The 27,651-nt window shown below is 52.0% G+C and overlaps 1 protein-coding gene across 1 annotated transcript in view; it reads left to right on the forward strand.

The window, feature by feature from the left end:
* Positions 1 to 27,651, forward strand: part of Plekha6 (pleckstrin homology domain containing A6) — a 141,888-nt gene that overhangs the window by 106,354 nt on the left and 7,883 nt on the right. The window contains exons 8-24 of the mRNA XM_090341366.1: positions 1,904 to 2,004; positions 5,324 to 5,526; positions 6,867 to 7,349; positions 8,621 to 9,137; positions 9,520 to 9,606; positions 10,585 to 10,638; positions 13,541 to 13,621; positions 14,427 to 14,495; positions 15,556 to 15,636; positions 15,888 to 16,037; positions 16,992 to 17,087; positions 19,896 to 20,007; positions 20,487 to 20,626; positions 21,483 to 21,632; positions 22,970 to 23,099; positions 23,251 to 23,360; positions 26,723 to 26,899. Coding sequence (XP_090197492.1) covers positions 1,904 to 2,004; positions 5,324 to 5,526; positions 6,867 to 7,349; positions 8,621 to 9,137; positions 9,520 to 9,606; positions 10,585 to 10,638; positions 13,541 to 13,621; positions 14,427 to 14,495; positions 15,556 to 15,636; positions 15,888 to 16,037; positions 16,992 to 17,087; positions 19,896 to 20,007; positions 20,487 to 20,626; positions 21,483 to 21,632; positions 22,970 to 23,099; positions 23,251 to 23,360; positions 26,723 to 26,899 — 2,741 coding nt within the window. The remainder of the gene's footprint in view (positions 1 to 1,903; positions 2,005 to 5,323; positions 5,527 to 6,866; positions 7,350 to 8,620; positions 9,138 to 9,519; positions 9,607 to 10,584; positions 10,639 to 13,540; positions 13,622 to 14,426; positions 14,496 to 15,555; positions 15,637 to 15,887; positions 16,038 to 16,991; positions 17,088 to 19,895; positions 20,008 to 20,486; positions 20,627 to 21,482; positions 21,633 to 22,969; positions 23,100 to 23,250; positions 23,361 to 26,722; positions 26,900 to 27,651) is intronic.

Genomic DNA, 27,651 nt, shown 5'->3' on the forward strand with positions numbered 1-27,651 from the left:
AAGTGACTTTAAAGTGCACACAGCAGCATATATCAGGCAGACCCAGAGGGCATGGGCCAGGGCTGAGAGCTTGTGATCCCGTGGGGACAGGCTGGCGCACCCAGGAAGCAGGTGTGGTGGATGAGGGGAAAGAAGGCGAAATGATCGGGAGCTCCGAGGCTGTTTGCTTCACTTCCTTAGGCCTCCTGGGAAGTTTGGTAAATCATTAACTCTGACAAACAAAGATCGAACTCCTTAACCCCTGGCACTCTGCTGCACTCTCCCTGAGTTGTGCCTGGCCCAGGCAGCCACAGAGAAAAGTCCACACTTGGGAGAGAAGAACCTGCCTAGGCCCAGGGCTGCTCTCCTCTAGAAGAGATGGCCTCGGCCTGGCACAGGGCAGGTGTGGGCTCGGCAGGCTCAGGTTGCAAGTTGATGCCTATGCAGAGATGCTGAGAAGCGAGGGGTCTCCAAGCAGGATGATTGCGCTCTGCCTCTGTAGCTGGTGTTAAGAAGCAGAGGCTTCCCTCCTGTTTTGTGGGTTTTTTTTCCTCTCGAGCTTAGCAGGTGCCAGCACCAAACTCCTGGACCTCACAGCTTCCAGAACCATGAGCCAAAGTGACTTCTTTGTCCATCCCCCTGCTTCAGAAAAACGGGCTAGGGGAATGTGGTACCCCCGGGCCACTTCTCAATGGACTATGATGCCATCCCTTTGCCCTTCTTCTGCAGAGACCCTGGTTTTCCCCCAGTCCAGCCCCAAGCCCCTCCTGCTCCTTCAGCTTACCCTGTCCTCTGGACCCTGCCAGGGTCAGGGGTGGGTGGACAGAGAAGGCCAACCATAGACCAAGTGTCTTGTGGAGGTACTCGGGGAAGAAGCAGTGCTCAGGGAGTCTGTAAACCCACCGAGGTTTAACTGAGAATTTTTAACTGAGCTGTAATGGAGGATTTTTCTGAGCCTCTCCCTGGGAATGAATAAAAGTCCTAAGGAATGGGGGAGGAAGAAAGGACTTCCTGTGGCCTGATACTTGGCCCCCCACTCATACTCCCGCTCTTTCTGGCTTCCCACTGACAGCTTGTTCCCACTAGATAATTCATCAGGCTCCTTTGCATATCCAGGATGAATTATGTAACAGCCCAATTGTCAGCCTGATTCCACCGGTAGAGGCCAGGGCTCAGGGTGTAGTATGTTTTCCTATGGGGAGCAGGGCCTGGATGGGGTCTACAGCAGAGAGAGAACCTTAGACTTACCTGGAGCCAGTTGTGGTACTGCACACCTGTAATCGCAGTGCTCAGGAGGCTGAGACAGGAGCTTGGGAGTTTTGAGGACTGCCAGGGGCACATAACACCACCCTGCTTGCAGCGGTGGGTGGATATGAATGGATACTGGAGGCTGGCACACCCTGTCATGCTCTGTCCTGTCCTTCTTGCTGCATGTGTGCTGTCTGTACTGCTGCTCAACTGGCCTGTTTTGGAGGCCAGGCAGAAAGGATAGGGGTTAAGAATGCTAGCTTTGGAGTCCTGTCTTGATTTAGAAACTGAGTCCGTGACTTACTGCTTAAGGAGCCTTGAACCAGCTCCTCAGCCCATCTGTCTCAACTTTCTGACCTGCCAACTAGAAGCAGTAGTAAGCACTTAACCACAACTGACAAAAACACTAGAGGCAAGTGGGGACTACTTTCACCTACCACTAGAAGGCAGTGTCTAAAATAGCATCTAGACCCTGGAGTGGCCCCCCACTCCCATTCCAGGGAGGGCCCCTGGGGGTGCGGGGTGCTGGCTCTGAGTGTCTTGACTAGCCTTGGTGGATATCAAGCGCTCACGGTGTTTATCGTAGTAAGCTGATGAGCCTGTTGCCCTCCCTTCTGCGCAGGCGCCCACCCACGTGGGCCCATGCACACATCTCTGTGCTTCTTTTCCCTTACAGATGACAAGGAAGAGAGCATCCTGGGCAGCATCCCTCTCCTGAGCTTCCGGGTTGCAGCCGTGCAGCCCTCAGACAACATCAGCCGGAAGCACACATTTAAGGTCAGTTGGCCTTCCTCTTCCAGGCCCGGGGGAACAAAGAGTCAAGAACAAGGAAGCCCAAGTGATGGAGCAGAGGGAGAGGGAGGAGAGGAAGAAGGGGGGCTAGCAGGAGTTCCATGGGAAGCGTGGGGAGGCTGTGCTGGGTCTCCTCTCTTCCTAGCAGAGCATGTATAATTGCTCCTGTGTGGGCCAGTAGAGGCAGGCCCGTGGGATAGCCACCGTTACTTCCGGGGAAGAAAGTTATGACTGACTGCATGCTAGGACCTTCTGCCGAGCCGCCTGTTCTGAGGAAGCATCTCTTCAGGGAATGAGAGCCATAGCTGACCGGGTCTAGGGCTCAGAGATCTTTTTCTGGAAAGCCTTTATCCCCACCTAAGACTTGGGGAGCTGGGCCATCATTCCCCTTTTAGTCAAACTTAAATTTCAATCTTTAGAGAAAATTCAATGTTAACTTTTGTTCCAATCCCAACCTGTAAGCCTTCTGTAGGCAGTAGTGTGTGTGTGTGTATGTGTGTGTGTGTGTGTGTGTGTGTTGCTGGGGATGGAACCCAGGGCCTTGTGCATATTTGGCAAGCAAGCTATGCACCACTGAGCTACACCCCAGCCCTGTAGACAACAAACACTTGGAGAGGACAAGCCCACAGAAAAATGGGACTCGTGCAGAAGCCCCTGGGGACCCAACTGGCAAAGATGTGCCTGCAAGCCAGTATTTTTCCACATTTAAAAATTCATGACCCATTAAAAACTATAAAAGCCTCATGCCCTTTTGTGTCTTGTGATACATAAGCCATAGGCTCCTTTTCATTTTCCAAATAGGAAATTGTAATGTGGACGCTGCCTTTCTTACTGCAAAGCCCTCTTTCCCTTTTTAAGGGTCTTGCTGCCCAAGTCCTTTGAAACCCTAAGCTGTGGGGTTAGGACTTTGGACCTGTGGGCTGCATCAGGCCAGCTCCTCGGGACCCTTCTGTCCTGTGGACTCTGACTCCTGGCCACAGGACAGAGGTGGAGGCACACACTGGTCCTGCCACTGGGAGCAGGGAAGGCCTATTTGGTACATAATTAGTTTCCAGCCTGTCATGGTCTCATGTGCCAGAGGTGTGAAGAGAATAAACAATTAATGAAACTCTGACTGCAGGGAGCCAGGTTCTAGCTGGGAGAGTAGGAACAGGTTGTTTAACAACTAATAGTCCTGTTACCCAGACACATTGGCACCCACACACCATGCATCCACAGCCTGTCTCACCCTCCCCACCAGACCTGTCAGAGTCTCACACCCCGTCTTGTCGCTGTGCCAGTGGCAGGCATCAGATGTATGTCCTAAGTGACTGACACGCATCCTATTGCAGGGCCCAGCTATCCCTTCTAGGCCCTCCAGTCTCTATCCACATCTTTCTCCCCCCAAGGCTTGCACGTGAACTGTTGCTTTAAGGCCAGGCTCAAGGGCCCTGGCTCAGAAGGCCACAAAGGGCTCTTACTGTGGCTATTCAGGGGCCCTTCCCTAGGGAAGGGAGGGTTGCTGAGACAGACAGACCGGAGCTTGAACAGGCAGAACTCTTGCATGGCAAATAATGAAGAGCCAAGGACTGCCCCAGCTCAGGCTACGGCTGAATGCCTTCACGTCTTTCTAGCTCAGTCTTGGTCTGCAGGGCGATGCCCTCAATTCTCCTCTCCTTTTCATAGCTTCAAGCCAGTGTCCTTCGCCTCTCCCCAGTCAATAGCCCTGTCTTTTCCCAGGCCCTCTGCCTCCCCGTCACGAGCACTTGTCTTCAGCCTGTGTTGCTCTGTGTGTCCCGTAGCATGTTTTGTCCCCAGCATGAATGTGAGCTCAAGTTCAAGAGCGGATCTGCTCTCCTCGAGCCACACACAGGCTCTCACCGGATGCTTACTGAATCGAAGGATTCATTCCTTGTCTACTCACAGGGGGCCTAGAATGTACCAGCCCTCCCTGTGCCACCTGCTCCCCCATACTAGCCCAGGGTTCTCTACCCAGAGGGCTCGCCCCAGCCCCGGGCCTGTCTGCCTCTGTGCAGATTCAAGTCCCAGCAGCCTCCTTACAGCTGGCCCCTTGCTGGCTCTCTCCCATAAGGCCCTCAGCTCTGCCCATGTGCTGGGCCCTCTGCTGGACTGTGTCAGTAGCCAATTCCTCCCTGCCTGATCCTGCAAGTAGTTGTTTTCCGGTTCCTGTCTGAATAATCCAGGGTTGAAGAAAGGCCAGGTGCAGAACTGGCTTCAGGCAAGGGAGCCTTATAAAGGCTGAGGCCAGAAAGCATTGGTGGAATTTGACCTCTAAGACTCTCAGGCCTTAAGGAGCCCAGAGCCTCCTCTCCTCAGTCCCGGGTGGTCAAGGAAGGAGTCAGGGAGAATGAAGCTCAATGCTGAGTCTCTGAATCTCTGCTGCTCCTTCCTGTTTAGTGAGATAAGCTTTCTTGGGAGATTATGAACCTCCCTTAGAGAGTACACTGGTCCTGGCAAACAATATCAACAACTCTAGTCCCATGGTCTTTTACCCTGTAGCTCAGGAGCACTGAATTTCCCAGCCGTTTCTCATTAAGTTACAGCCAGAGAAAAGCGTGTTTGCTCTGGCATGGTGGCCAGAAGCAGTACAGAGTTAACTCTGGGGCTCTCCAACAAACTGTCCACCAGAGCTCAGATTCCTGCAGTGGGCCACTCCATGCCCTGGCCCTTTCTTGGGCCACTGTGAGTGCTGTCCTTTTCATGAGTGACATGGAGGGGACAGTTTGCCCTCCCCTCCTCTTGTTCCTCACCATTTCCTGCCTCGTGGTCTCTGTCTTTCCCTCTGGTGTCGGCTGACCTGTTCTCTGCTTCTCCTCCTGACGGCGTGAGGACCCTTCCTCCGACAGGAGCTCTCTTCTGGGTTCCCGCCTGCCGCACCTGCTCACAGCCGCCAACTAGGTAGTGTGCTCTGTCTGTCTGCCAGTGCACCCCTGCATGCCAGCGGAGAGGGGCTCTACTGCCTCTCTCAAGGAAGGGGCAGCTCCTAGCGGTAAAGCTGGGCTGACAAGCCATCTCCCCCAGACTCTGGGTAATTGCTTTTCAATTCAAATGTGGAATGGAGGGGAGAGCGGGTGACTAATTGTCCCTCAGGCTTCTCATCACCTCAGGTGGACAGGTAGGCCTCTGTGACTACTGGTCTACCTGGGGCCATTCAGACACCTACCCAAGACTATGCCACCGGTGCCCATGGGATAGCCCCTACCATGTCCCCTCCTCTTGCTCCTGAGCTCATGTGGGGAAGAGCTGCTGGCTCAGGAATGGCCTGACTGACAGCCCTCCCTGGGCTTGGTGTCCTCCCCTGCAGGTGACCGTGTGCTGGGTAGACGAGGCCGGGGCCAGATCCACGCACTGCCTCTCCCCACAGGCCGAGCATGCTGGCGTCCGCACCTACTTCTTCAGTGCCGAGAGCCCTGAGGAGCAGGAAGCCTGGATCCAGGCCATGGGGGAAGCCGCCCGGGTACAGATCCCCCCTGCACAGAAGTCAGCACCCCAGCCTGTGCGTCACAGGTGAGTGCCAGAAAGTCCAGTGTGACATGGAGGAGAAGGAACATTCTAGAAGCATTTAGCTCTGTGCCACTGCTGAGCTCCATGTGCTGGTGTAAACCTGTGGAGAGTGTGGGAACTCCTCCTTTCATCCCAACAGGAGACTACAGATTGGGCCTCTCCCCCTGTCCAGATCCTCTCTTCTCTCTAAGCTGGGGACAGCCACAGAGAAGCCAGGTGCCATTGGAGCCTAGTCAAGAGCCGAAGGCGAGGGTGGTTTGCTCGTGCTCGGCTGTTTCGTGGACTCGTTTGAATGATAGTTTGGTTACTGGGCTACAGAACAACTAGCCTCTGAGTTTCCTGTCCTCAAAACCAGCAATTACGATCCCGCCTCACAGGGTGCTGGTGGGGACACCAGTGTGTCTGTGAAATGCTCGACAGGCAGCAAACACTCACCATATGGCTGCTTTCAGCACCATCATCTCCCATGAGCTCAGCGCCTGGCTCTCCTTCAGTGGGGATAAGCCTTGAGCTAGGTGCTAACGGGGATCTGGAGGAAGGGGCTTGTGGTATAGACGCCAGGTGTAGACACATATTGTAGAGATGTTTACCCAGCAGTGTCTTCACAGGATTGCTTGACTATGCCAAACTCAGGAAGCCATGGGGAGAAAACCATCACAAAGGTTCATCTCTGTGCACTTCCACAAGTTCATACACTCATGTCAGAAATATTTACTGAGGGGCCAGGAGCATAGCCTAGTGGTGGAGTGCTCATCTAGCATGCACAAAGTCCTGGGTTCGATTCCTCAGTACTACATACACAGAAAAAGGCAGAAGTGGTGCCATGGCTCAAGTAGCAGATCACTAGCCTTCAGCATAAGTATCCAAGGAGAACGCCTAGGCCCTGTGTTCAAGCCCCAGGACTGAAAAAAAAAAAAATCCTTACTGAATACAAAAGTGTTAGATGTTCTACCACCTGTGTGGAGTGTAAAGGAGGCATGTCTACTGTCCCTGCCCGTAGGGAGCCATAGGCCAGTGAAGATTCACTCCTCAGTTGTGGGAGGGGCAGCTGGGGACAGAGGAGGTCACGATTAGGTGAAGCTAGACTTGCCCCTCCCTGAAGACAGCAGAAAGGAGTGAGAGTGATGCAGGAGGAAAACGTGGGGGAACAAATGCCGCCTAATCATAACCGCTGCCAGCTGGGGGAAGGAGCTGGAACTTAGGGTTCAGGGAGCAGAATTGGAGTCCATGTACCCTGGTCCCTTGCCACCTTCCTGCCAATTCCACTCTTTCCCCATCTGTCACGCCTGCCCATTCTCTGCAAGGCCAGAGATACTTACAGCAGTTTCCTTGGCATCCTGCAGCCACGAGAAGCCAGACTCAGAGAACATCCCGCCCAGCAAGCAACATCAACCACCACCTCACAACAGCCTCCCCAAGCCAGAGCCAGAGGCCAAGACGAGAGGGGAGGGAGACGGCAGGGGCTGCGAGAAGTCAGAGCGGAGGCCCGAGAGGCCCGAAGTCAAGAAAGAGCCTCTAGTGAAAGCCAACGGCATTCCAGCTGGACCTGAGCCAGCCTCGGAGCCTGGTAGCCCTTACCCTGAGGGCCCCACAATCCCAGGAGGTGGGGAGCAGACCACCCAGCCCAATGGCTGGCAATACAGCTCCCCAAGCCGGCCAGGGAGCACTGCTTTTCCACCTCAGGATGGGGAGATTGGGGGACACCGGCGGAGCTTCCCACCACGAACTGACCCTGACAAAATTGCCCAGCGCAAGAGTTCCATGAGCCAACTTCAGCAGTGGGTGAACCTGCGCCGGGGCATGCCCCCACCCGAAGACCTTCGGAGGTAAGGCCCACTGGGGCCAATGCTAGAGCTTGTGATGTGACAGCTAGTGCATGGGCAAACCTATGAGACTGTTCCTTGCTGGACCTTTGGAAGCCGGGCTAAGCTGGGAAGCCAAGCCAGTCCCCTGGTATCTAGCTTGCCTGGTCCTTCCCGAACCATGGCTCCAGCTTTAGATTTGGCCATTGCCCCTTATTCTTCTGGCCTGTCATTTTTAAACAGTTCTATTTGAGAGCTGTTACTTATACATAGATGATTCTTGGTAGTACTAGGATTTGAACGCAGGGCCTTATACTTCCTAGCAGGTGCTCTACCACTTGGGCCACGCTGCCAGCCCTTTTCATTTTTTGATTATTTTCAAGATAGGGTCTTACTCTATTTCCAAGACAGCCTGGATTGCAGTCCTCCTATTTGTGCTCCTACCCCGTATTGCTGGGATGTCAGGCATGAATCATTACACACAGCCACTGGTAGAGATGGAGTCTCACAAAGTTTCTTTTGCCCAGACTTGTTTTGAACATCGATCCTCTCTTCTCCAGCTCACAAAGAGCTAATATGACAGGCTTGCGCCACGAGTCTAGCTTTTTTTATTCTTTGCGTTTTTAAGGGGGGGGGGGAAAGCAGCCCATTGGTCCTAATAGTGTTTTTGATGACCAATTTACTCCTTTATCCAATGACTGTGTTCCCCATATTTGGAACACTTTCTGGTCCTGACAGTGTGGGCATCGAGCGTCCCTTCCCTGAGAAAATGGACAGCTTCAGGATTGTAGGGTATGCCTCCGAGCCCTAGGTCCGGGAGACACCGCTCTCTCGTGGCAGAGCTGCGACTTGCTGCTGGTGGTCCTATTAACTGGAGCGTGGGCCTCCTGAGAATGAGTCCAGGGAAGCAACCTAGCCTTCTGGTTGTTTGTTCTCTTGCCTGTCTTGAAAAGCATCTGATCATTCGGTTCACACTCAGGTGAAGATAGCTAATAAGGCTTGAAGGCACCTTCAAGGGAATTTTGTTTAAAAAAAAAAAAAAGAAGAAGAAGCAGCAGCTCTGAGTGGTGCAGTCTCCAGCCCCAGAGAGCTGAGGGAGGCAAGAGCTCTCCCCAGCCTATGGAGTAAATCTCAGTTTCTGTCTGGGTGATGGCTTCCCCTGGGTGCTCAGAGGCTAGCTCCCCTGTTCAAGTGCCTGCTCGTTGCTGGAGGACATGGGTGGACTGGGGCATGTATACAGAAGATACACTGCTTTATTTCTTCCTTTACCATGTTCCCCCCCCCTCCTCTCTCAGTCCCTCTAGATTCTACCCTGTGCCCCGCCGGGTCCCTGAGTATTATGGCCCCTACTCTTCCCAGTACCCCGACGATTACCAGTACTACCCACCAGGCGTGCGGCCGGACAGCATCTGCTCCATGCCAGCCTATGATCGGGTCAGCCCCCCCTGGGCTTTGGAGGACAAACGTCACTCCTTCCGCAATGGTGGCAGCCCAGCCTACCAGGTGCGGGACTGGAAGGAGCCCGCTGGCTACGGGCGGCAGGATGGCACCGTCTGGATCCCTAGTCCCTCCCGGCAGCCCGTCTATTACGATGAGCTAGACGCAGCCTCCAGCTCCCTCCGCCGCATGTCTCTGCAGCCCCGATCCCACTCTGTGCCCCGCTCGCCCAGCCAGGGCTCCTACAGCCGGGCCCGCATTTACTCCCCCGTCCGCTCGCCCAGTGCCCGTTTTGAGCGGCTGCCTCCTCGGAGCGAGGACATCTACGCCGACCCCACCAGCTACATGATGAGGCGCTCTATCAGCTCCCCCAAGGTGAGCCCGCAGCCGTGCCCTGAGATGCCTGCTGAGGAGAGGTAGAGGTGCTCTGGAACATGAGCCACTGGGCTACCTGGGACCCATGATCTGCCACTGGCTTACAGTTCCATCCCGAGGACAGCTGCTTGGGCCATTACTTTGTCTCCTGCATAGGAACCTTGCTCTCTTCCTGTCCCCAGATCACACCACAAACCAAGCTACCTATGACAACGCAGAGGGAGTCTGTCTTTTCCAATCTTGAGGACTTCAGTGGATTGTTGGTGGGGGGAGGGAGGCCTGCTGTCTATCTTAGCTTGAGATCTGCTTTGTGACAGATTTCCCTAACCTTGAATCTCACTTGTTGAGGACCCTCTCATCTCTGCAATTCCTTCTCTTCCAGTATGATTACCTGGGAGACAGGCGGCCAGGCCCCACAGGACTGTTCCCTTACAACTACCCGCCGTCCCCCACAGTCCACGATAAGATGGTACGTCCTCTCCTCCCTCCACCTCAGGACATCAACTCTCTACCTCCACCCAGTTCAGAACAGAGCTGGAGAAGCCTCTGGATGCCTCCTCCCTCCTGGCCAGGCCTCTAATTCCAGCATAGTCTGGTGCCAGTTACACCCTCTCCCTGTGACGCAGGGTGAGGAGCAGAGTAAGAGCTGAGCGAGTAAGCTCCTGATCCTCAGGACTGAGCATAGCTCTTCTCTCCAGCCTGCAGGAGAAGGGACCAGGACAGGGCTAGGGTTATGCACGGGGATGAAAATCAGGCTAGAACAAACAGGCAAGAGCTCCCAGACTCTTCCCCTGCCCCCAAATGTATTTGCTTCAAGTTTATGCTTCACCTAGGGGCCACCTTTGGGGAAAGAAGAACGTTTTCCATGTTCTGCCTGGTCCCTCGCTTCTCCTTTTTTGATTCGCCTCTTTTTCTGGAATGTATTCTCCTGGGAATATTTGCCTCCACCTGGAGAATTGGATGCAAATGCTCCACTCAGATCCAATAGGCAGATCTCCAAGTCCGTACACAGCACTGGGAGGCCAGAGAGCAGGGGGCTGGACCAGCAGGCCGAGATGCCAACTCTGCCAGGGCCAAAACTCCACTGGATTCACCTAGGGCAGATGTACCCCTCCAGAAGCAACCAGCTCTTTCAGAAAACTCAGATACCGCTGCTGACAGGGTGGGCAGAGTGCTGACGTGACGCCTGATGCTTGCAGGGGTGTGAGGCCGACCTAGAGAGATGACGGCCTCAGGGGCTGAGGGTGTCCTCCCCGACCTGTCCATCCTCATCTCCTCCCTTCCCCAGAACCACTCAAGAGCCAAGACAGACAGACTTCTCCTTGTCATTGCCCAGCTAATTCTTAACTGCTTTGCTTCTTCTTCTTCTTCTTCTTTATTGTTTCCTGTTGTGTGTTCCTGTTTGTTTGTGTTGCTGGTTGGCCCCTGGGCCTCGGGTTCCGGGTAGGATGAACTGTTAGATCTTCAGTTGCAAAGAAACCTAGAGTATTTGGACCAGCAGGTAGGCAGAGCTGGTGCCCCTCCCATCCCACTCCCTCTAGTGTCTGTCCCCTCCCTGCTCCTCAGCCTCCATCTGTCAACCTTTGTTGGTGCCACGGGACACAACAAAGTGGCTCATGTTTTGATTTGCTTCTCCACAACCCCTCCTTGTCCATGTTCTCTAGGAAAGCCATGGGGTTGGGAGGAATTAAGCATATAAATGGGCATGGGAATGATAAATGCTACCTTGTGTTTCTCTAGTGTTCAGCCCAGGTGGAACTTCTCCCAGGGGGCAGATGAGAATTTTCACTTTTTTTCTGGAGAGAGGAGAAAGTAGAAGAAACTAGAAGGAGCTCCCGTTGAGCTCAGATGCCAGAGATTTCATTCAGCCGGAATCTGGAAAATCAGCTCATAGGCCAGCAGGTCATAATTAAACTTGGTAACATGTGAGCTGAGACTGCTCTAGGTTGACTTAAGACAATGACACTAATTTAGTACCATTGGCATAGACAACGCATGGGCCCCAGGATTCAGAGGCAATGATCTAGACTTGGTTTGCCAGCCGAGCAAGCTGTGGGTATTCCATGCAGATTGAGCTGTTGGCTACCTGGCCTCTGGCTCCAGAGAACCAACCCTTGACTCCTTTGCTTTTCATGTCTGTGACAGGCTGAAGGTAGAATGCTGGGTATTTCTGTGACATACACATGCTCAGATCTGTGCTGCAGACCTCAGGGAACCCGAAAGCACATAGCCTTGTCAGGAAGAGGCTGGCAGGATGGTGGCATGACAGCCACCATGGCAGCTGCCACTATAATTAGATGCTTCCTCCATCCCCACATTTACTAGAAGCAGAATATATACGAACTCATTTAATCTTTATAATTGTTTGGGATAAATACTACTATTAAACCCATTTTGCAGACAAAGAAAGGATGTACAAAAAAGCTAAATGAATGTGGCAGTGATCCAGAACTAGGAAAATGTGGTTCTGACCCAGTTTAAGTGGGGAGATGTCAGTTAGGTTGAATCCCATCAGGCTTGTTTTGTGCTCTTGAAGTTGCAGGATGGATATGAACTTGACATTGGAGGCCATGGCTGAGGCTGTGTGTTCTTCTGGGCATAACCACATGGCCTGTTATGTCAAAACACCTCCTTGTCATCGTTGCAGTAGAATGTGGGCAAGGCCTCTAGAGCCAGCCCCTGGGCCTTGAGGACTTTGCATTCTTTTGCCAAAAGCCCTAGGTAGCATCCACACCATGAGCACATATTCTAAGAGGACAGAGATAAGCTTGAGCATGGGTCTTTAGAGAATATATTTGCCATTCTGTTGACATTTTTTTGTGTGCAGTTCTTGGAGCTTGAACTCAGGGCCTGAATGCTGTCTTTGAACTTGTGGCACAAGACTACTTCAGGCTTTGGGGTAGTTTACTTAAAAAAAAAAAGACACAGATTTTCCTGCTCTGGCTGGCTTTGAACTGTGATCCTTAGATCTCAGCTTCCTGAATAGCTAGGATTCCAGGCTTGAGCTACTATCACCCAGCACACTCATATTAGCTTTTAACTCCTACAAAGTCTCAACCTCCTCCTGGGAAGGCTTTTTTTTCTTTGTCTTCTTGTACCTCCACTGGAGTTTGAACTCAGGACCTGGTGTTCTTGCTTGGCTTTTTTGCCGAAGGCTGGTCCTGTACTACTTGAACCCCAACTCCACTTCTGACCTTTTATTGGTTAATTAGAGATGAGTTTCTTCAACTTTTCTGCCTAGGCTGGCTTTGAAGAGGGATTCTCAGATTTCAGCTTCCTAAGCCTGAACTATAGACGTGAGCCCCTGACTTTCAGCTCAGAAGCATTCTTTTGAAAGTTCTCTTCATCACATTTTATGCCACAAGAGAAATTTCCATTTGGGCTAAAGGAGGATAGGAAAATCAGACACAAGAAAAGGCTTTAAGGATGCTGTCTCCTTTGTGGAGTGGCTGCAGGGAGCCTCTCCTGTCTGGAGCACACGGGATCAAGAGACCCAGTTTGGACTTTTGCCTAAAAGACAACAGGTCTGTCTTTTCCAGATTCCCATGGAATCTTCCAGTTGTAGCTCTGTCCCCCTCCCTCGTTCACCTTCCCTCCCCACAGCCTTTCCTGCATGCCTCTAGCCTGCTCCCGCTGTCTGCCATGGAGTTAAAGGGACACAGCCAGATCTGTGCACACTGGAACAGTGTGGGGGAAGTGAGGTCAGTGCAGGTCCACTTGGCTGACCACCTTCTCACACTCCTTCCTCTCTTCCTTTTTCTCTCTCCCTCCCTCTCCCTTGACCCTCTCCTTTCCTATTTCTCCCTCTTCATAGTCCTAATGGTCCTTGAAATGCAAAGATGACCTGGGGAGAGCAGCCTTCCGTGTCTGGTGTCCCTTTAACATGGCTCACTTGTCATGGCTTCCTTATTTCTCCCCAGCACCATCCAGGATCCTGATGGATGCTGCCTGCCCAGCTCTGGAAGCCGTGCTTAGTAATCAGAGAGCCAGGGTTGGGCAGAGTGGCAGAGCGGCTGTACCTGTGCTTTTTCAAAGGCCCTGCAGAGAGCTCTGCTTTCTTAGTTGTTTGGTTTCAGAACAGGTTTAAGGATCTTGGCCTTTTCTCACTGTGCAGAATGGCCAGCACGGATGAGACTGTAGTGGTCAGGTGTCTTAGAGGAGAGTCCCCAGCCTGGGGCCCCTCTAGACTTGGTCTGTGTTGCCAGGGAGGCCCAGTGGCCCCCCAGTGGCCTTTCCACCTGGGTAGTAGAACGCTGGTTCTGAAAGAGTTCACAGGGGAGAGCAGTGGGCACCGGAGGCCCCAAGGGCAGGTGCCGTTCCCTGTTTCACAGGCACAGGAGGGATAGGGGTGATGCCTGAAGGTGGTGCTGAGTGTGAATCGTCCGTTCCTTCCTCTGCTGCAGATGAGTGAGAGTGAGACTCTCATCAGTATGGTGAATCGCGTGGTGGAGAACTCCTCCCCCAGGGCCCAACTCTTCATGCAAGTAAGGCCTCTGCCTGCCAGCATGGGCCCCGTGGCACCATCTCAGCTGCTTGTGCATGGTCGGGTCACCCCATCTGGGATGCGGCGCTCTCTGCCCACCCGCTCATCTGCCAGGCTTCATCTCCTCTGAGCCAGGCTCTGCCTGGCCTCCTCCCCACCCCACCCCAATTCCACGTGTCACCTCCATTCTTCACCTTCATAAGTGAATCATCAAAATAGCCAGCTCCACCATCTCACGCCATGCTGGGGGACTGCATCTCCATGTCCACAGCCGCTGCTTTCCTGACAGACCTGGCAGGGAGCCAGGGAGCTGTCTAGTGCCAAGGGCATAGAGGGTGCTATGGCCAGTTTTGGTTTATCAAGGCTAGGCATCATCTGTTAGGCCCAGACTGGCTTCTGGCTTCCAGTCCAGGTTTAGACCCAAGCCCTGTGGTCAGTGGGCAGTCTTGATCGTGGGCAGTAGTTTTCAAGGGTTTCAGCTACCCATTCCTGTCATACTCCTGGCCAAGGGGTTCACAAATGTCCTCGTAGTGCTTCCCAATAAGCCACCAGAAGTTGGCTATCCCTGTAGCCCCTCACAACAGCAGATCTTCCGTCTGGAGGGGAGAAGAGATGTAGAGCGTGAGGCTGGGGACAGCTGGGATGCAGTCTAGGTTCGTGGGACACGGAGCCAGGGACAGGAGTTGGCTCAGGTCTGGGCATGGAAGCCAGCAGCGGTGATGGACTGCAGTCCCTGGCATGCCCACCTTCCTCCTGCATGCCCTCACCGGGTCCCTGCTGCAGTAACCAGCCTCATGTTCCTGCAGGTCCCTCCGTACCCAGAAGTGTTCCGGGACGGCCTCCACACCTACAAGTTAAACGAGCAAGACACGGATGTAAGGCAGCTCTCCCTGTCCACCGGCGGCCTCGTCCTTGCTCCCCTCTCGCGTGGCTCTTTCTCCATCCCTCTCTCTCCTTCCGGGGGGGATTCATCCGCCGGAGTCATGTCCTCTCTCACACACTTACGCCATTCTACTACTTCCTCTCATCTCCCTTCTTTTCTAGAACTTACCACCACCCCACCCTGCTCTCTAAACCCCCTGCCTACAGCAGGAGGATCTAGTTATGGCAGGAACATAGGCTCCATTGGGCTAGAAATCAGTCGGTCTGCTCTGTGCATTAGTACCTGTAGGTAACTGCAGAGCACATAGCCTGCTTTTACCATCAGGGAGCTTTTGGGGGTGGGAGACGCCAGGCAATACGGCAATAGAGGATTTGCTAGCTGAGTAGGGCTGGAGACAGTACCTACAGCCATCATGAGATCTGAGATAAAACAGCCTGTGACATGGGCCTTGAGGTGAAAAGGCCTGCAGGGCAAGCTTGGGAGAAAGGATGTACGGATGGCGTGAGAGGAATGGAGGGGTGATGTGGAAAGCACAAGTCTTTCCAGAAGAGAAAGTTGTCCCCGCCTGCATCCCATCGCTACTGGGACTTCTTGCGCAGTGGGTCACAGTAGCCAGCCTGGGGATGCTGAAGGGCATCAGAGATCCCAGTCTTAAAATGAGGCTGAGGGACTAGTTTCACATCATGCAAAAGAAGTGTTCCCATGCCCTGCCTACCCCTCCCATCCAGCCAAGGAAAGGCAGCCATCTTGTCTTCTCCACCCTGTGCCGTCACACCCAGGCCAGAGGATGGGGATACAGGAGCCACCACTTGGCTCTCAGCCCCTTCCTCTCCCAGCCTAACCCAGTTGTTCAGAGAATTAGTCCATCTTCTCTCCCAAGATAGAGACTCATTTTCCTTCTCTTGGGTACCTCCAAGGTCAAAGGTGAAGACCCAAGGTAGGAGGAAGAGGCGGTGTCCAGAGGCCAGGCCCTGCCAACCCCCTTTCCTGATCCTCATCCAGCCATGTCCCTCATCCTGTTCTTTCTTCCTCCCCCATCTCTGGGTCCCCAGAAGCTGCTGGGCAAGTTGTGTGAGCAGAACAAGGTGGTGAGGGAACAGGACCGGCTGGTGCAGCAGCTCCGGGCAGAGAAGGTGAGAGTCTGGGGTGGCCTTGAAGTGCAACTGGCTGGCAGAAGATATGGGTTGATGTCTCCATCTTTGAATTGCTGATGAAGTGATTTTCTTTAGGTGTTTGTCAAACCTTAGAATTGCTGGAAGTCTCCCAAGGGCCAGAGCCAGTGTGAGGCTCTGTCCTCTGAGCTGCCTGGTTGAACCTAGGAGAGGTTGAGATATCTACTGATTGGGGGGGGTTCATGCCATGTTTCTGCCCTGCCTTTCTCCAGGAGAGCCTGGAGAGTGCCTTGATGGGGACCCATCAGGAGCTGGAGATGTTTGGAAGCCAGCCTGCCTATCCAGAGAAGCTGCTGCACAAGAAGGAGTCACTCCAGAACCAGCTCATCAACATCCGGGTGGAGCTGTCTCAGGCCACCACGGTAAAGCCTGGGGACGGGGTCTCCTGTGTGCGCTGCCATGGTGGGGAGGTGTGCGGGGGGGGGGGGGGGATGTTCTTCCTGAGGACCACAGGAGAGTGCACCTGGGTGTGGTATCAACACGTAACACAGGCTTGCAAGCAGATAGCACGTACGTCAGCCTGCTCGTTGCATAGCATTCACCACAGCAGTGCCAGGATGCCTTGGGGACAGGTAAAGCTGAAGGCTACTGAGGGCCCTTAGCAGTTCTAATGCCTCTCGTGCCCACTTCTGCCTGTTACCCTGGTCACTTCCCAGAGGGTTTGGGCAGATCCTCTAGCAGTTTAGATGACAGCTCTAGCAACAGGAAAATGTGGCCGAAAAGAGGAATGACTCAAAGCAGCAGAAGGAAACCTCATTTCCAGCTGGGTGCAGTGGCTCACGCCTGTAATCCTAGCTACTAAGGAGGCTGATATCTGAGGATCTCAGTTCAAAGCCAGCCCGGGCACTAAAAGTCCATGAGACTCTTATCTCCAATTAACCACTAGAAAACTGCAAGTGGTGCTGTGGCTCAAAGGGTAGGGCGGTAGCCTTGAGCTGAAGAGCTCAGGGACAGCACCCAGACCCAGAGTCCAAGCCTCACGACCAACCAAAAGAAGAAAAGAAAACACCACTTCCCAAGCCCTTTGTCCCTCCACAACTCCTCAACCTGGGCAGAAGGCACAGGAGGGTACAGAACCGATGACAACCCTTTCTGTCTGCCCACCTGCCTTAGAGGGATTTAGCTTTGTATTCCAGTCTGCAATGTGATGCCATTGCCACTCTCGTAAGAGTAGCATTTACTTGTTTTCAGAATACCTCCCATTCCTCTGTCCTCCGCACCAGACCCTGGCCCTCAGGTGCCTGTCCCAGGTTCTATCTCAGGAGGAGGAGGGAGGCCCTGGTGGGGCAGCTTTCCCAGTAAACCCTTCCTTGTAGGCGTTGACCAACAGCACACTGGAGTATGAGCACCTTGAGTCTGAGGTGTCGGCCCTGCACGATGAGCTGTGGGAACAACTCCATTCGGACATCCAGGTGAAGAAGGGCCCCAAGCAGGTGGTGGAGGGCTGTGATCTGCGACTCTGCGGTCCTTTAGGACAAAGGAAGCCAAAACAGCTTAGTTTCTTACATTAACAAAAGACAAGAAGTCCTAAGACAAAAGAAAAGGCTTGGGCCATTTATAGATGTACCACATTTTTTGTATCCATTCATCCGAAGTTGGAGCATCTGGGTTGTTTCTATCACTTGGCTCTTGAGAAAAGTGCAGAGATGAACATGGCTGAGCAGGTGTCCTTATCATATCCTGGGTTATGGTGCTCAGGGTAGATGCCCAGGAGTGGGATGGCTGAGTCATAGGGAAGGTTTATTTTTAGTTATTTGAGAAACCTCCAAACTGCCTTTCAGAGTGGTTATACTAGTTCACATTCCCACCAGCAGTGCAGTGGGGTTCCTCTTTCTCACAACCCCACCAGCATTTGTCTTTGTCTGAGTTCAGAATCTTGTCCATTCTGATTGTGGTTAGGTGGTATCTTAGGGTTGTTTTTATTTGCATTTCTTTTATGACCATGGACAATGAGCATTTTCTTATATGTTTTTGCCATTTTAACCTCTTCTTTCGATAAGTCTCTTTTAAGTTCCCTTGCCCATTTAATGATTGGTTTGTTGGATTGGGATGGATTAGTTTCTTGAGTTCCCTGTAGATATTGGATATTAAGCATTTGTCTGATGTATTTATTGGTAAATATCTTTTCCCAGTTGGTTGGCTACTTTAGTAGCTATGCCTTTGTCTGTGTGGAAACTTGATTTTTAGGTAGTCCTATTTGTCAAGTCTCTCTGCTATCTGTTGTGACCCTGGCATTCTGTTCAGGAAATTTTTGCCTATGCCTATGAGTTCCAGTGTTTCTCCTACTCTATCGTGTAGCGGTTTCAGGGTTTCAGGGATTAGGCCATTTATGACAGCTGTATCTGAGGGTGACCACAGTGTAGAATTCTTTATTCCCCCAGTTTACGGAGAAGAAGGAATAAAGCTAAAAGCATGGGAGACTTAGGTTAGACATGGAGTAGTTTAAAGGAATTTTAAAACAAACGTGAATATAAATGTCTCTATGATATCAGAGGAGCTAGAGCAGGAGCAGGCTACACAGCTTTTGGAAGAATTATGAGCTTCTTCCTGGCTAGGCTGGGAACATTTGGTATGGAAACAGAAAGATGGTCTAATGGTCATCCTTCCTTTCTCCCGGTTTTTGGTCTAATTTTGCAAGCTCTGTTTCTGACATGCAGTTATAATACCCAGATAGCCTCCATTTTCTTCTTGTTTCCCTCCTGGTAATAAACTCACCTGCTCCACCTTGCATCTAGTTAGGCATAGGGAAGACTTTCTGGACCTAGGGGACCAGGATACCACCACACGCCGTGGGCAGGCTGGGCTTTGTTTTAGGAGAGAGGGCGGGCCCGGCACCATCCTTCGAGTCAGATAGAGCCATGTTTAGATGGTGGTCATGCCACTCACTGGGCAGATAGCCCTGGGTACAGAAGTCTTCTTGTCCTGGCATGGAAACAGCGGCTGCCCTTACCTCAGAGCTGAGCTGCACCGCCGAGATAAGAGAGTGCCCAGGATGGCACTGGTATTGAAGCCCAGCAAGTGGTAGCTGTTAAATTTCAGAGTGAGAAGCCAGCGCTTGTGGCTCACGCCTATAATCCTAGCGACTCAGGTAGTTACGAGTCAGAGGACTGCAGTTTGAGGCTAGCCAGAATAGCTAGTAGAAAACTGAGCCAAGAAAAACTATAGCACCAGCCTAGCAAGCAAGCCAAGCACACACAAGGCCTCGAGTTCAAACCTCAGTACTGAACAATAACCACCAAGGTCAGAGTATGATTTGTAATGGAATATAGTTCATGACTTGGGGCATTCCTTATGTGTGGCTATGACCAAAGGAATGTTTGGATATGGAGAAGTACCCCATGGAAAACAGAAACTGCCTGGTGCTGGTGGCTCACGCCTATAATCCAAGCTACTCAGGAGGAGATCTGAGGATTACTGTTTGTAGCCAGCCCTGGAAGAAAAATCCCCATGAGACTCCAATTAGCCACTCAAAAGCCAGTAATGGCTCAAAGTAGCATTGCGCCAGCCTTGAGCAAAAGAGCTCAGGGACAGTGCCCAGGCCCGGAGTTCAAGTTCCACGTTGGACGAAAGAAAATAAGACAAGAGGGGCTGGGAGTTTGGCCTAGTGGTTAAAGTGCTTGCCTACCATGCATGAAGACCCAGGTTCGATTCCTCGGTACCACATATAGAATAAAAAAGCCGGAAGTGGTGCTGAGGCTCAAGTGGTAGAGCTCTAGCCCTGAGAAAGTCCAAGGACAGTGCTCAGGCCCTGAGCTCAAGCCCAGGACTGGCAAAAAAAAAAAAAAGGGAAATGAGAAAATAAGACAAGAGCAATATTTGCTCTCCAACAGCCCTATGTTTGGAACTCTAAAGGTGCATGAAGCAGTTAGGCCCTGGCAGCTCTGGAGACATAATTTTATATGAGTTGAAGAAACAGGGACTGCCCATGAGAAAGATGCCCGTGCTGGAGGGTGTGCGGGATGGGTGGGGGCGGGGGGGGGGAGGAGAGCAGGTGTGCGGGGCTCTTGCCTCTGTTGGTCCAGGGACTTGGGCTGGGCACAGGCTGGGACATTCCTCATCAATATTCTTTTTTTTTTAATATTTTTTATTATAATTAATAAAAGGATTACATGATATTTGCCAGATAGAAGGTGCATTAATTCACATACATTGATACCCTTTCACATGTCTTGGTACCCATTTCATCAACATTCTTTTGCCTCACTCTGTGGCTGAATCAGAATGAAGTACACAGCCGGCAAATCCAGAAGGAGATCTGGAGAGTCCAGGACGTGATGGAGGGGCTCAGGAAGAACAACCCCTCACGGGGCACCGACACGGCCAAGCACAGAGGTGGGCAGGCGCCTCCTGCATCCCCGGCCTCCATCCCAACCCCACTGATTCTCACAGCTGAGAACCAGGCAGGACCCTCTGAGCCTCCAGAATTTTCCCCTGGATCCTAGAGTGGTAGCCGGAACCCCTTTCCCCCTACAGAGTAGACCAGGCAAACACTCATGACATGGCTTTCTGAACACTCTAGATTCCTCCCTGGTCTCCAAGCATGTGGGCCTGCGGGAGGCCTGTGGCTCCTGCCTTCAAGCCTTCTTTGAGCTTTGGGGTTCAGGCTAGTTTTGACATCTTAGAGGTCACAGTGTCATCTCCATCCACCATCTTCCTGAGCATCACTCAGCAACAGGCCAGGACGCTAGCACCTCTTCAGCAGAGCCAGGCGGCACTGAATCCTCTTCCCTGCCTACTGCAAGTACAGTGTCCATGTGTGCAACAGACCACGCCCCCTCCACCCCTTACCTCTCTCCTCTCTTTCCCCCAAGGAGGACTCAGCACCTCAGCAACCTACAGCTCCAACAGCCCAGCCAGCCCTCTCAGCTCTGCCAGCCTCACCAGCCCCCTGAGCCCTTTTTCACTGGTGTCTGGCTCTCAGGGGTCCCCCACCAAGCCGGGGTCCAACGAGGTAAGCCGGGAAGATGGAACACAAGCTTTGGTTGGCTGGAGCTACAGTGGATGCCCCTCTCGGCCCTCAAAGCCCCCATCCTCGTGCTTTGGCTCTGGGAGCCATTTTCACTCCAGTTTTATGACTTTCCCTGGGATTGCTCCCATATCTCTTCTGGCTCTGGACGTCTTCTTCAGCTCCCTTTCGAGAAGCCTCTTCCTCAGTAGCAGAATGGTGCTTAGATGGGCTGCCAGGACGGGGCACGGCGTCCCCACACTTGCCAGCAGTTTAAACCAGGGGTGTTCCGAGGCTGCCAGGGCTTAAGGGTCAGTGTGGGAAGCAACTTCCAAGACAGCCAATGAGCAAGTGTTAGTGGGTTCCCACCGCAGGTCAGGATGGGGTTCACACCCGCCTCAGGGCCCTTCACTGAGGGTGTCTAGCCTGCCACAGGAACTGACCCTGAGACGCAGGAAGCCACAGTCTCAGATTCCAAAGGCTTGAGTCCCAAAGGAGGGGAGGGACCAAAGGAGAATGTGAGACTTGAGCAGGGCCACTGAGAACCTAGCCAGATAGAGGGGCAGGCAAGGCAAGGCACTGAGGCAGGAGCCATGGTGGAGGCACAGGGGCGGGGTGGGAATCTGTGTAGCGTGGGGCAAGGCACAAAGCCCAGGGCGCTCTGGAGAAAGCTAGCAGCCACGGGAAGGAGACAGACATGGGACGCGTGGGTCGGGGCTGCATCGCCTGTAGAATTAGAGCTCTGTCCTGGGCCCAGCCTCCCTTTCCTGTGTTGATGTTTTCTGGCTCCTGCTAACTCTTCTTCTGCTCTCACAGTGGCTGCCCTGTTCCTCCTTAATGCTCTGGCTTCTCTCTGCCTCAGGAATCCGGCCCACCTCGGCCTCCCCTCCCCAAAGCCTACGTCCCCCTGGAGTCTCCTCCCACCGTCCCTCCACTCCCTAGCGAGAACCGTTTCTGGCCATACCCCAACTCCCCTTCCTGGCATCGCAGTGGCGAGACAGCCAGGGGTCAGGTACCCAGCACCCTTGGGCGTGGAGGGCGGGCTTGGGGCAGGATGGGGAAGGGGCAGGGTGAGTACCGGAGTTATTTTCCTACTCATTTTCCTAATGCTCCATTTCTGCTGTCCCTGCCCAGCTGTGAACAATTGTGTAAAAAAGGGATAGCTTAGAGTCTCGCGCAGCATCTTTGCCCTTTTACCTCCTTGTGGACAGTAAGGACATGTGTTGCTGCCCTACCCAACCCAGGCTCAGGGCAAGCCAGTGGTTGTAAGGATTGGCATTGTGCCCTGCTCCCTACCAAAAGAAATGATACCACCTGTGAGTGCTAGTTCCTGTCTGCTGCCCCACCTCAGACCCCAGCCCTCTCATGTCCTCACTCTGCCTCTGCCTTGTCCTTTTTGGGGGGTTTCATGAGCCCACAGAGTATAAGGACACCCAATTTTCTCTATTGTTCTGGCTCTTTCTCTCACCTGGGACCTTAGCCAAGATCTAAGAGTTGTGGAGAGGTTGTATAGTGAGTGGAAAGAGTCATTTCCCTAATACCAGGAAGCCTATATGATGCCCACCTAGGTTTAGCTGTGTGTAATTTGTGGCACCCCTCAGGGCTTTGCTGGTGGGCTGGGCAGAGCAGAGAATGCTTTCTGTAATTTCTTGTGTGTGTGTATGTGTGTGTGTGTGTGTGTGTGTGTGTGCTGGTACTAGGGCTTAAACTCAGGGCCCCACATTCTTGCTTGGCTTTTTCCACTCAAAGCTGGTTCTCTACCACTTGAGCCACACCTCCAGTATTTGATAGACTTACACAGCCACTCTAGTTGGGTCACAGCTGAGGTCTCTGATCTCTAGCTTGGTCTTCTCTCTTGTTCTTGCTAAGACTTTGATTCTCCAAGTGCATATGAGAGGAGATGGCTCAGATGATGTGTGAGCTCCCTTCTAGCCTCGTAATTCTGTGAGCCCACAGCAAATGCCTCAAAATCACAGTTCCACGGCTGCCTGGTCTTGGATGGGTTGCTAACAGAGTCCACAAAGATCCTAGGCTCTCTAGAACTCTCCTCTGGCTATTCCTTGGCTGCTTACAGCAAGTCTAGGATTCTCTGAGCTTGCCACAGCAACTGATTGGGTTAAGAGGCCTCTCCAGTGGCCTCTACTAGAACTGTCTTGAAGACCGTGGCTATCAGAGCACGCAGCATCCCTACGCCTTGCAGAACATGAGTGGAAGGCTCCGAGTCACCCCTGCCTGGCTCCCGGCTGGCATACCTGGCCTTTCCCTGCTCCCTGTGGCTCCAGGTTTGGCAGGGGAGGTAATGAGGAGACCAGATCCCCTAATCATTTGCATTTTCTCATCTCTCACTAGACGAAGACAAACTATGAACAGAACAAAAAAGATTCCCACCAGGCATTGCCCACGGACCCCCCAAGAGACATCAGCCTCATGCCCACCAGACAAGAGGTGGAGGCAGAGAAGCAGGCAGCTCTCAACAAAGGTACTTCCTGGGCCTCTGCTAGGAAGTAAGGATCCAGTCAGTCCCTAAGCCATTAGCCTGGGTGGGGAATAGGATCTCGCTACTCCCTGAAAAGCAGGCTCCCTGCCCACCACTTTGGGTGATGCCTCCTATCTTCTCTGTCTCCCTACAGTTGGCATTGTGCCCCCTCGGACTAAGTCACCCACTGATGAAGAGATGGCGCCATCAGTGGTGGTGAGGAGGGCTGCCAACGGGCTCCCTAATGGACTCTCCTCCTCCCGGGTGAGTGTTACGATAGCCTCTGGAGGCCTGTGTCTGTGGAGCAAGCCCACGAGCATAAGGGCCTGTGAGCATGTCCACTCAGCAGCATCACTGCTCACGACCAGAGATGAGGGGGGAAAAGTAGAAGAAGCAGGAGGAAGTGTTCCTTCTGTGAGTACTTGCCAGGGGACAAGGAAGGTGACTGGAGCAAAGAGAGTGAATTTACGAACAGCATCATTGTGCCTCTGGTGAAATACAATGGAACGAAAGTAGTGCAGAACAGTCCAGAGAAGATGTACCAGTGGAAGGAACACAGTAACACACTGAATGGCTTGAAGAGCCTAAGTGTTTGCTCTTAGTTTGGAGAAAAGAAGTCCAAAGTCAAGGTGTTAGCAGGTTGGTGCCTTGGCAGGCTCAGGGAGAATCCATTACAAGCCCCTCTCCTAGTTTATGGTAGTGCCAGGCAATCCTTAGCTTTCCTTTTCACAAATAAATCAGCCCAATCCCTGCAAGACTCAGGGGAGCCATACCATTTGAGGTTCACAGACCACCCTTCCTGGATAGGCCCACTTACATTTCTGGTTTCTTCTGAGATGGTTGATTGGATCTGATCCTCATATATCTTTTTTTTTTTTTTTTTTTTTTTGCCAGTCCTGGGCTTAAGCTCAGGGCCTGAGCACTGTCCTTGGACTTTCTCAAGGCTAGAGCTCTACCACTTGAGCCTCAGCACCACTTCCAGCTTTTTTCTATGTATGTGGTACTGAGGAATCGAACCCGGGTCTTCTTGCATGCTAGGCAAGCACTTTAACCACTAGGCCAAACTCCCGGCCCCCTCATATATCTTTTTATCTTTACCAAAACATTATCTAGCCACATTGCTGATTCACTCTTCAAGACATGCCTGTTCAGCAGGAGGTTTCTTGAGTGACGTGAGAACTTCTCAAATAATAAAGAACAGATTTCTCTTTTTTTTGTCAGTCTTAGGGCTTGAACTATAGGCCTGGACGTTGTCCCCAGGCTCTTCAGCTCAAGGCTACCACACCCTACCCCTTCAGCTTACAGTTTTTCCAGCTTTCCTGCCTGGGCTGGCTTTGAACCGGGATCCTCAGATCTCAGCCATCTGAGTAGCTAGGATGACAGCCACTGCACCTGACAAACAGTTTTCTTTTGGCTCCACATTTTCTTCAATTTATCTTTTTTTTTCCTTTGCCTTATTTTGTGACAAGTAGAAAGAAAAACAAGCCACACTTGAACCACTTTCTTCGGAAGTTTCCACACAGTATCTGAGTTGGCCACTTTACAGTCTGCTTTTCCTCTCAACGACAGAACATAGTACATCTAAGTTTCTGTCACTCTATAGCAAGTGTGATCTTCTCTCCAACAACACAGTCCTCAATTTCTTCTGGAATGTCACTGGAAGTACCTTTAGCTTTCTTCTTTCTACTTGCACTGTGTTCATGATGCTATGAGAACCCTAAAACAGTAGAAGCTTCCTCTTTGCTTTCTCTGAACCCTCACCAGAACCATCTTTGAAGCCCCCGTTCCTCCTATCCTCTAAGGAAATCTATCCTTTCCTTATCATGCACCTTGAGATTCTTCCAGCTTCCACTCATTACTAATTCTTCTAGCCTCTACTCTTACCCATGTTTCAGGTACTTGTGTGGTGTGCACGTGTATGCACAAGCACACGTGCGTGCACCCACAAACACACTGATTCTGGGGCTTGAACTCAGCACTCAGGCCATCTGCTTGAGCTTGTTTTCCTCAAGGCTACTACTCTGCCACTTGAGCCCTAGCTCTACTTCTGGCTTTTGGTGGTTAAAGACTTTTGGGAAAGTCACACAGACTTTCTTACCTTCAAACTTCTCAAAACACAATCCTCAGATCTCATCCTCTTGAATAGCTAGAATTATAGGCATTAACCAATTGGTATCTTGCTTAAGTTATTTTTTACAGTAGCACTCTACTTCTAGGTACCAAAATCTATATTAATTTCTTAGAATCCCTAAAATAACCTACTATATATTGCTTCGCTTAAAGTGACAGAAATTAGCTGGGTGCCAATGGCTCATGCCTATAATCCCAGCTACTAAGGAGACTGAGATCTGAGGATTACAGGAAAGTTTGTGAGATTCTTCACTCCAATTAACCACCAGAAAACCAGAAGTGGCTCTGGCTAAAGTGGTAAAGCACTAGCCTGAGCAAAAAAGCTCAAGGATAGTACCTAAGCCCCCAGTTCAACACCACCCCCCAAAAAAGGCAGAAATTAGCCGGTTGTGATGACATACTCTGTGGGGTTTTTAGTCTTGGTCCCTCCCGACCTGCAGGAGGGATGGAGAGAACATGCCCCGACCAGGACGAGCAGAGAAAGGAGAGGCCGGCTGACCGCCCGCGTCCAGCCCTCCCTTGCCGGAGGACAATCAGACGCGTCAGGGAGACCCATCCAGGCAGGAGCTGTTTATTGAGGAAGTACATTCAGCTAATTTAGGATGCAGGAGCCTATAAGCACAAAGGTGGGCAGGGCAGAGGAGGTCCACCTGTTCACTCTCACTATAGGTCTCAACAGAGAGTGGTAAAGCAATGACACATTCATATCCAATGGTAATCAAGTCTCAGCAGAAAGTGATTGACAATAGGATATAGCTCAAAGTGAGGCATGGCGTTCATACATGACAGCTCATTTCTTTATGTGGTTAGCTTACTCAGTGCTGCAGATTCATGGGTCAGCCTAACCCTGCACTCGGCTCCCAACAAGACTCCTAGAATCCTAACACTTGAGAGGCTAAAGTCAGAGGATTATGAGTTTGAGGCCAGCCTGCTCCCCGCCCCCCAAAAAAGACTGAAGTGCATGTGGATGCCGAGTTCCCAGTGAAGATGCTCAAACTTGTTTTCTTTTTTTTTGGTGGGTCATGAGGCTTGAACTCAGCCTGGACGCTGTCCCTGAGCTCTTCAGCTCAAGGCTACCACCCTACCCTTGAGCCAAGCCCCACTTCCCCTTTTCTAGAGGTTAAGTGGAGATAAGAGTCTCAGGTCCTATTGTGCCCGGACTAGCTTTGAACCTTGATCCTCAGATCTCAGCCTCCTAAGTAGCTAGGATTTCGGGTGTGAGCCACTGCACCCGCTCAGCCTTGTTTTCTTGTGGAAATGAATTGTTCTGATCTCTGCCTCTACTTTCCCATCCTTTTCTGGTCTATTGGATCTGAGTTGCTCTCATCGAGTACAATCTCACACTTACATTCACAGGTGCCAGGGACTGGGCATGTCTTGGGGATTTTATTCAACCCCTGCTTCTCACCATCCTGTAGAGGGGAAGTTCTGAGGACTTGGAGTGAGTGGGGAACCTTAATGAAGCCTCTGATAGAACCCTAATTTCCCCATTGCAGCAGGAGCGCCCCAAGAGTGCTGTATTCCCCAGCGAGGGCAAGGTCAAGATGAGCGTGGAGGAGCAGATCGACCGGATGCGGCGGCACCAGAGTGGCTCGATGAAGGAGAAGCGGAGGAGCCTGCAGCTCCCTGCCAGCCCGGCCGCCGACCACAGCACCCGGCCGGCTTACAAAGTGGTAATGTGTCCTGCTGCCGCAGGCCTGAACCTAGCTTCTACCCACACCATTGCTCCCAGGTCATGGCCAGCTTGCGCCAAGGGGGTGAGTGAGAGGAGACTGGGGAGGAGCCAAGCTGGTGTCTCCCACTGAGCAGAAGAGGTCTTCAGTGACTATCTCCTCCATCTGCTTAGAGATAATACCATTATAAATAATGAACTGTGTGTAGTGGTGTAATCCTATTATCCCAGCTCCATGGGAAGCAGAGGCGTGTGAGTTGGATGCCACCTTGGGCAAAGTTAAACCTTATCTATAAAATGAAATAGAGACAAAATGGCTGAGAGCATAGCTCAAGTAGTAGAGAGCTTGCCTAGCAATCTCCAAACCCTGTCTCTCAAGTACTAGAGGATAATAACAGGGATCAGAAAGAGACAGATAGAGAAACAGACAGCAGAGCCAGAAAGAGAGAGAACAGAAAGTAATGGCTTTGTGTTTTACAGCAGGGGGGAGGGGGGGAGGCGTTGTTTGAGAAATCTGTGAATCTTCTTAATTTTGCTACAAATTTAAAACTGTTCCAAAAAAAAAAAAAAAGCAATGACCGACTACCTTTGCTGAAATGAATTATATAAAGCTTGGTTAACAGACAATAGCACGAAGTCTATTGTAGAACACTTAGACATGCCAGCACACCTGCATCCTGAAGGTCGCCGTGCTGTGTGCCACGCAGTGCAGCATGCAGACCCTTCCCGATACCTTCCAATCCTCTCTGCAGC

This window comes from Megascapheus bottae, chromosome 10 (genome assembly GCF_031878675.1).
Source record: "Megascapheus bottae isolate mThoBot1 chromosome 10, mThoBot2.hap1, whole genome shotgun sequence".
Taxonomy (NCBI): Eukaryota; Metazoa; Chordata; class Mammalia; order Rodentia; family Geomyidae; genus Megascapheus; species Megascapheus bottae.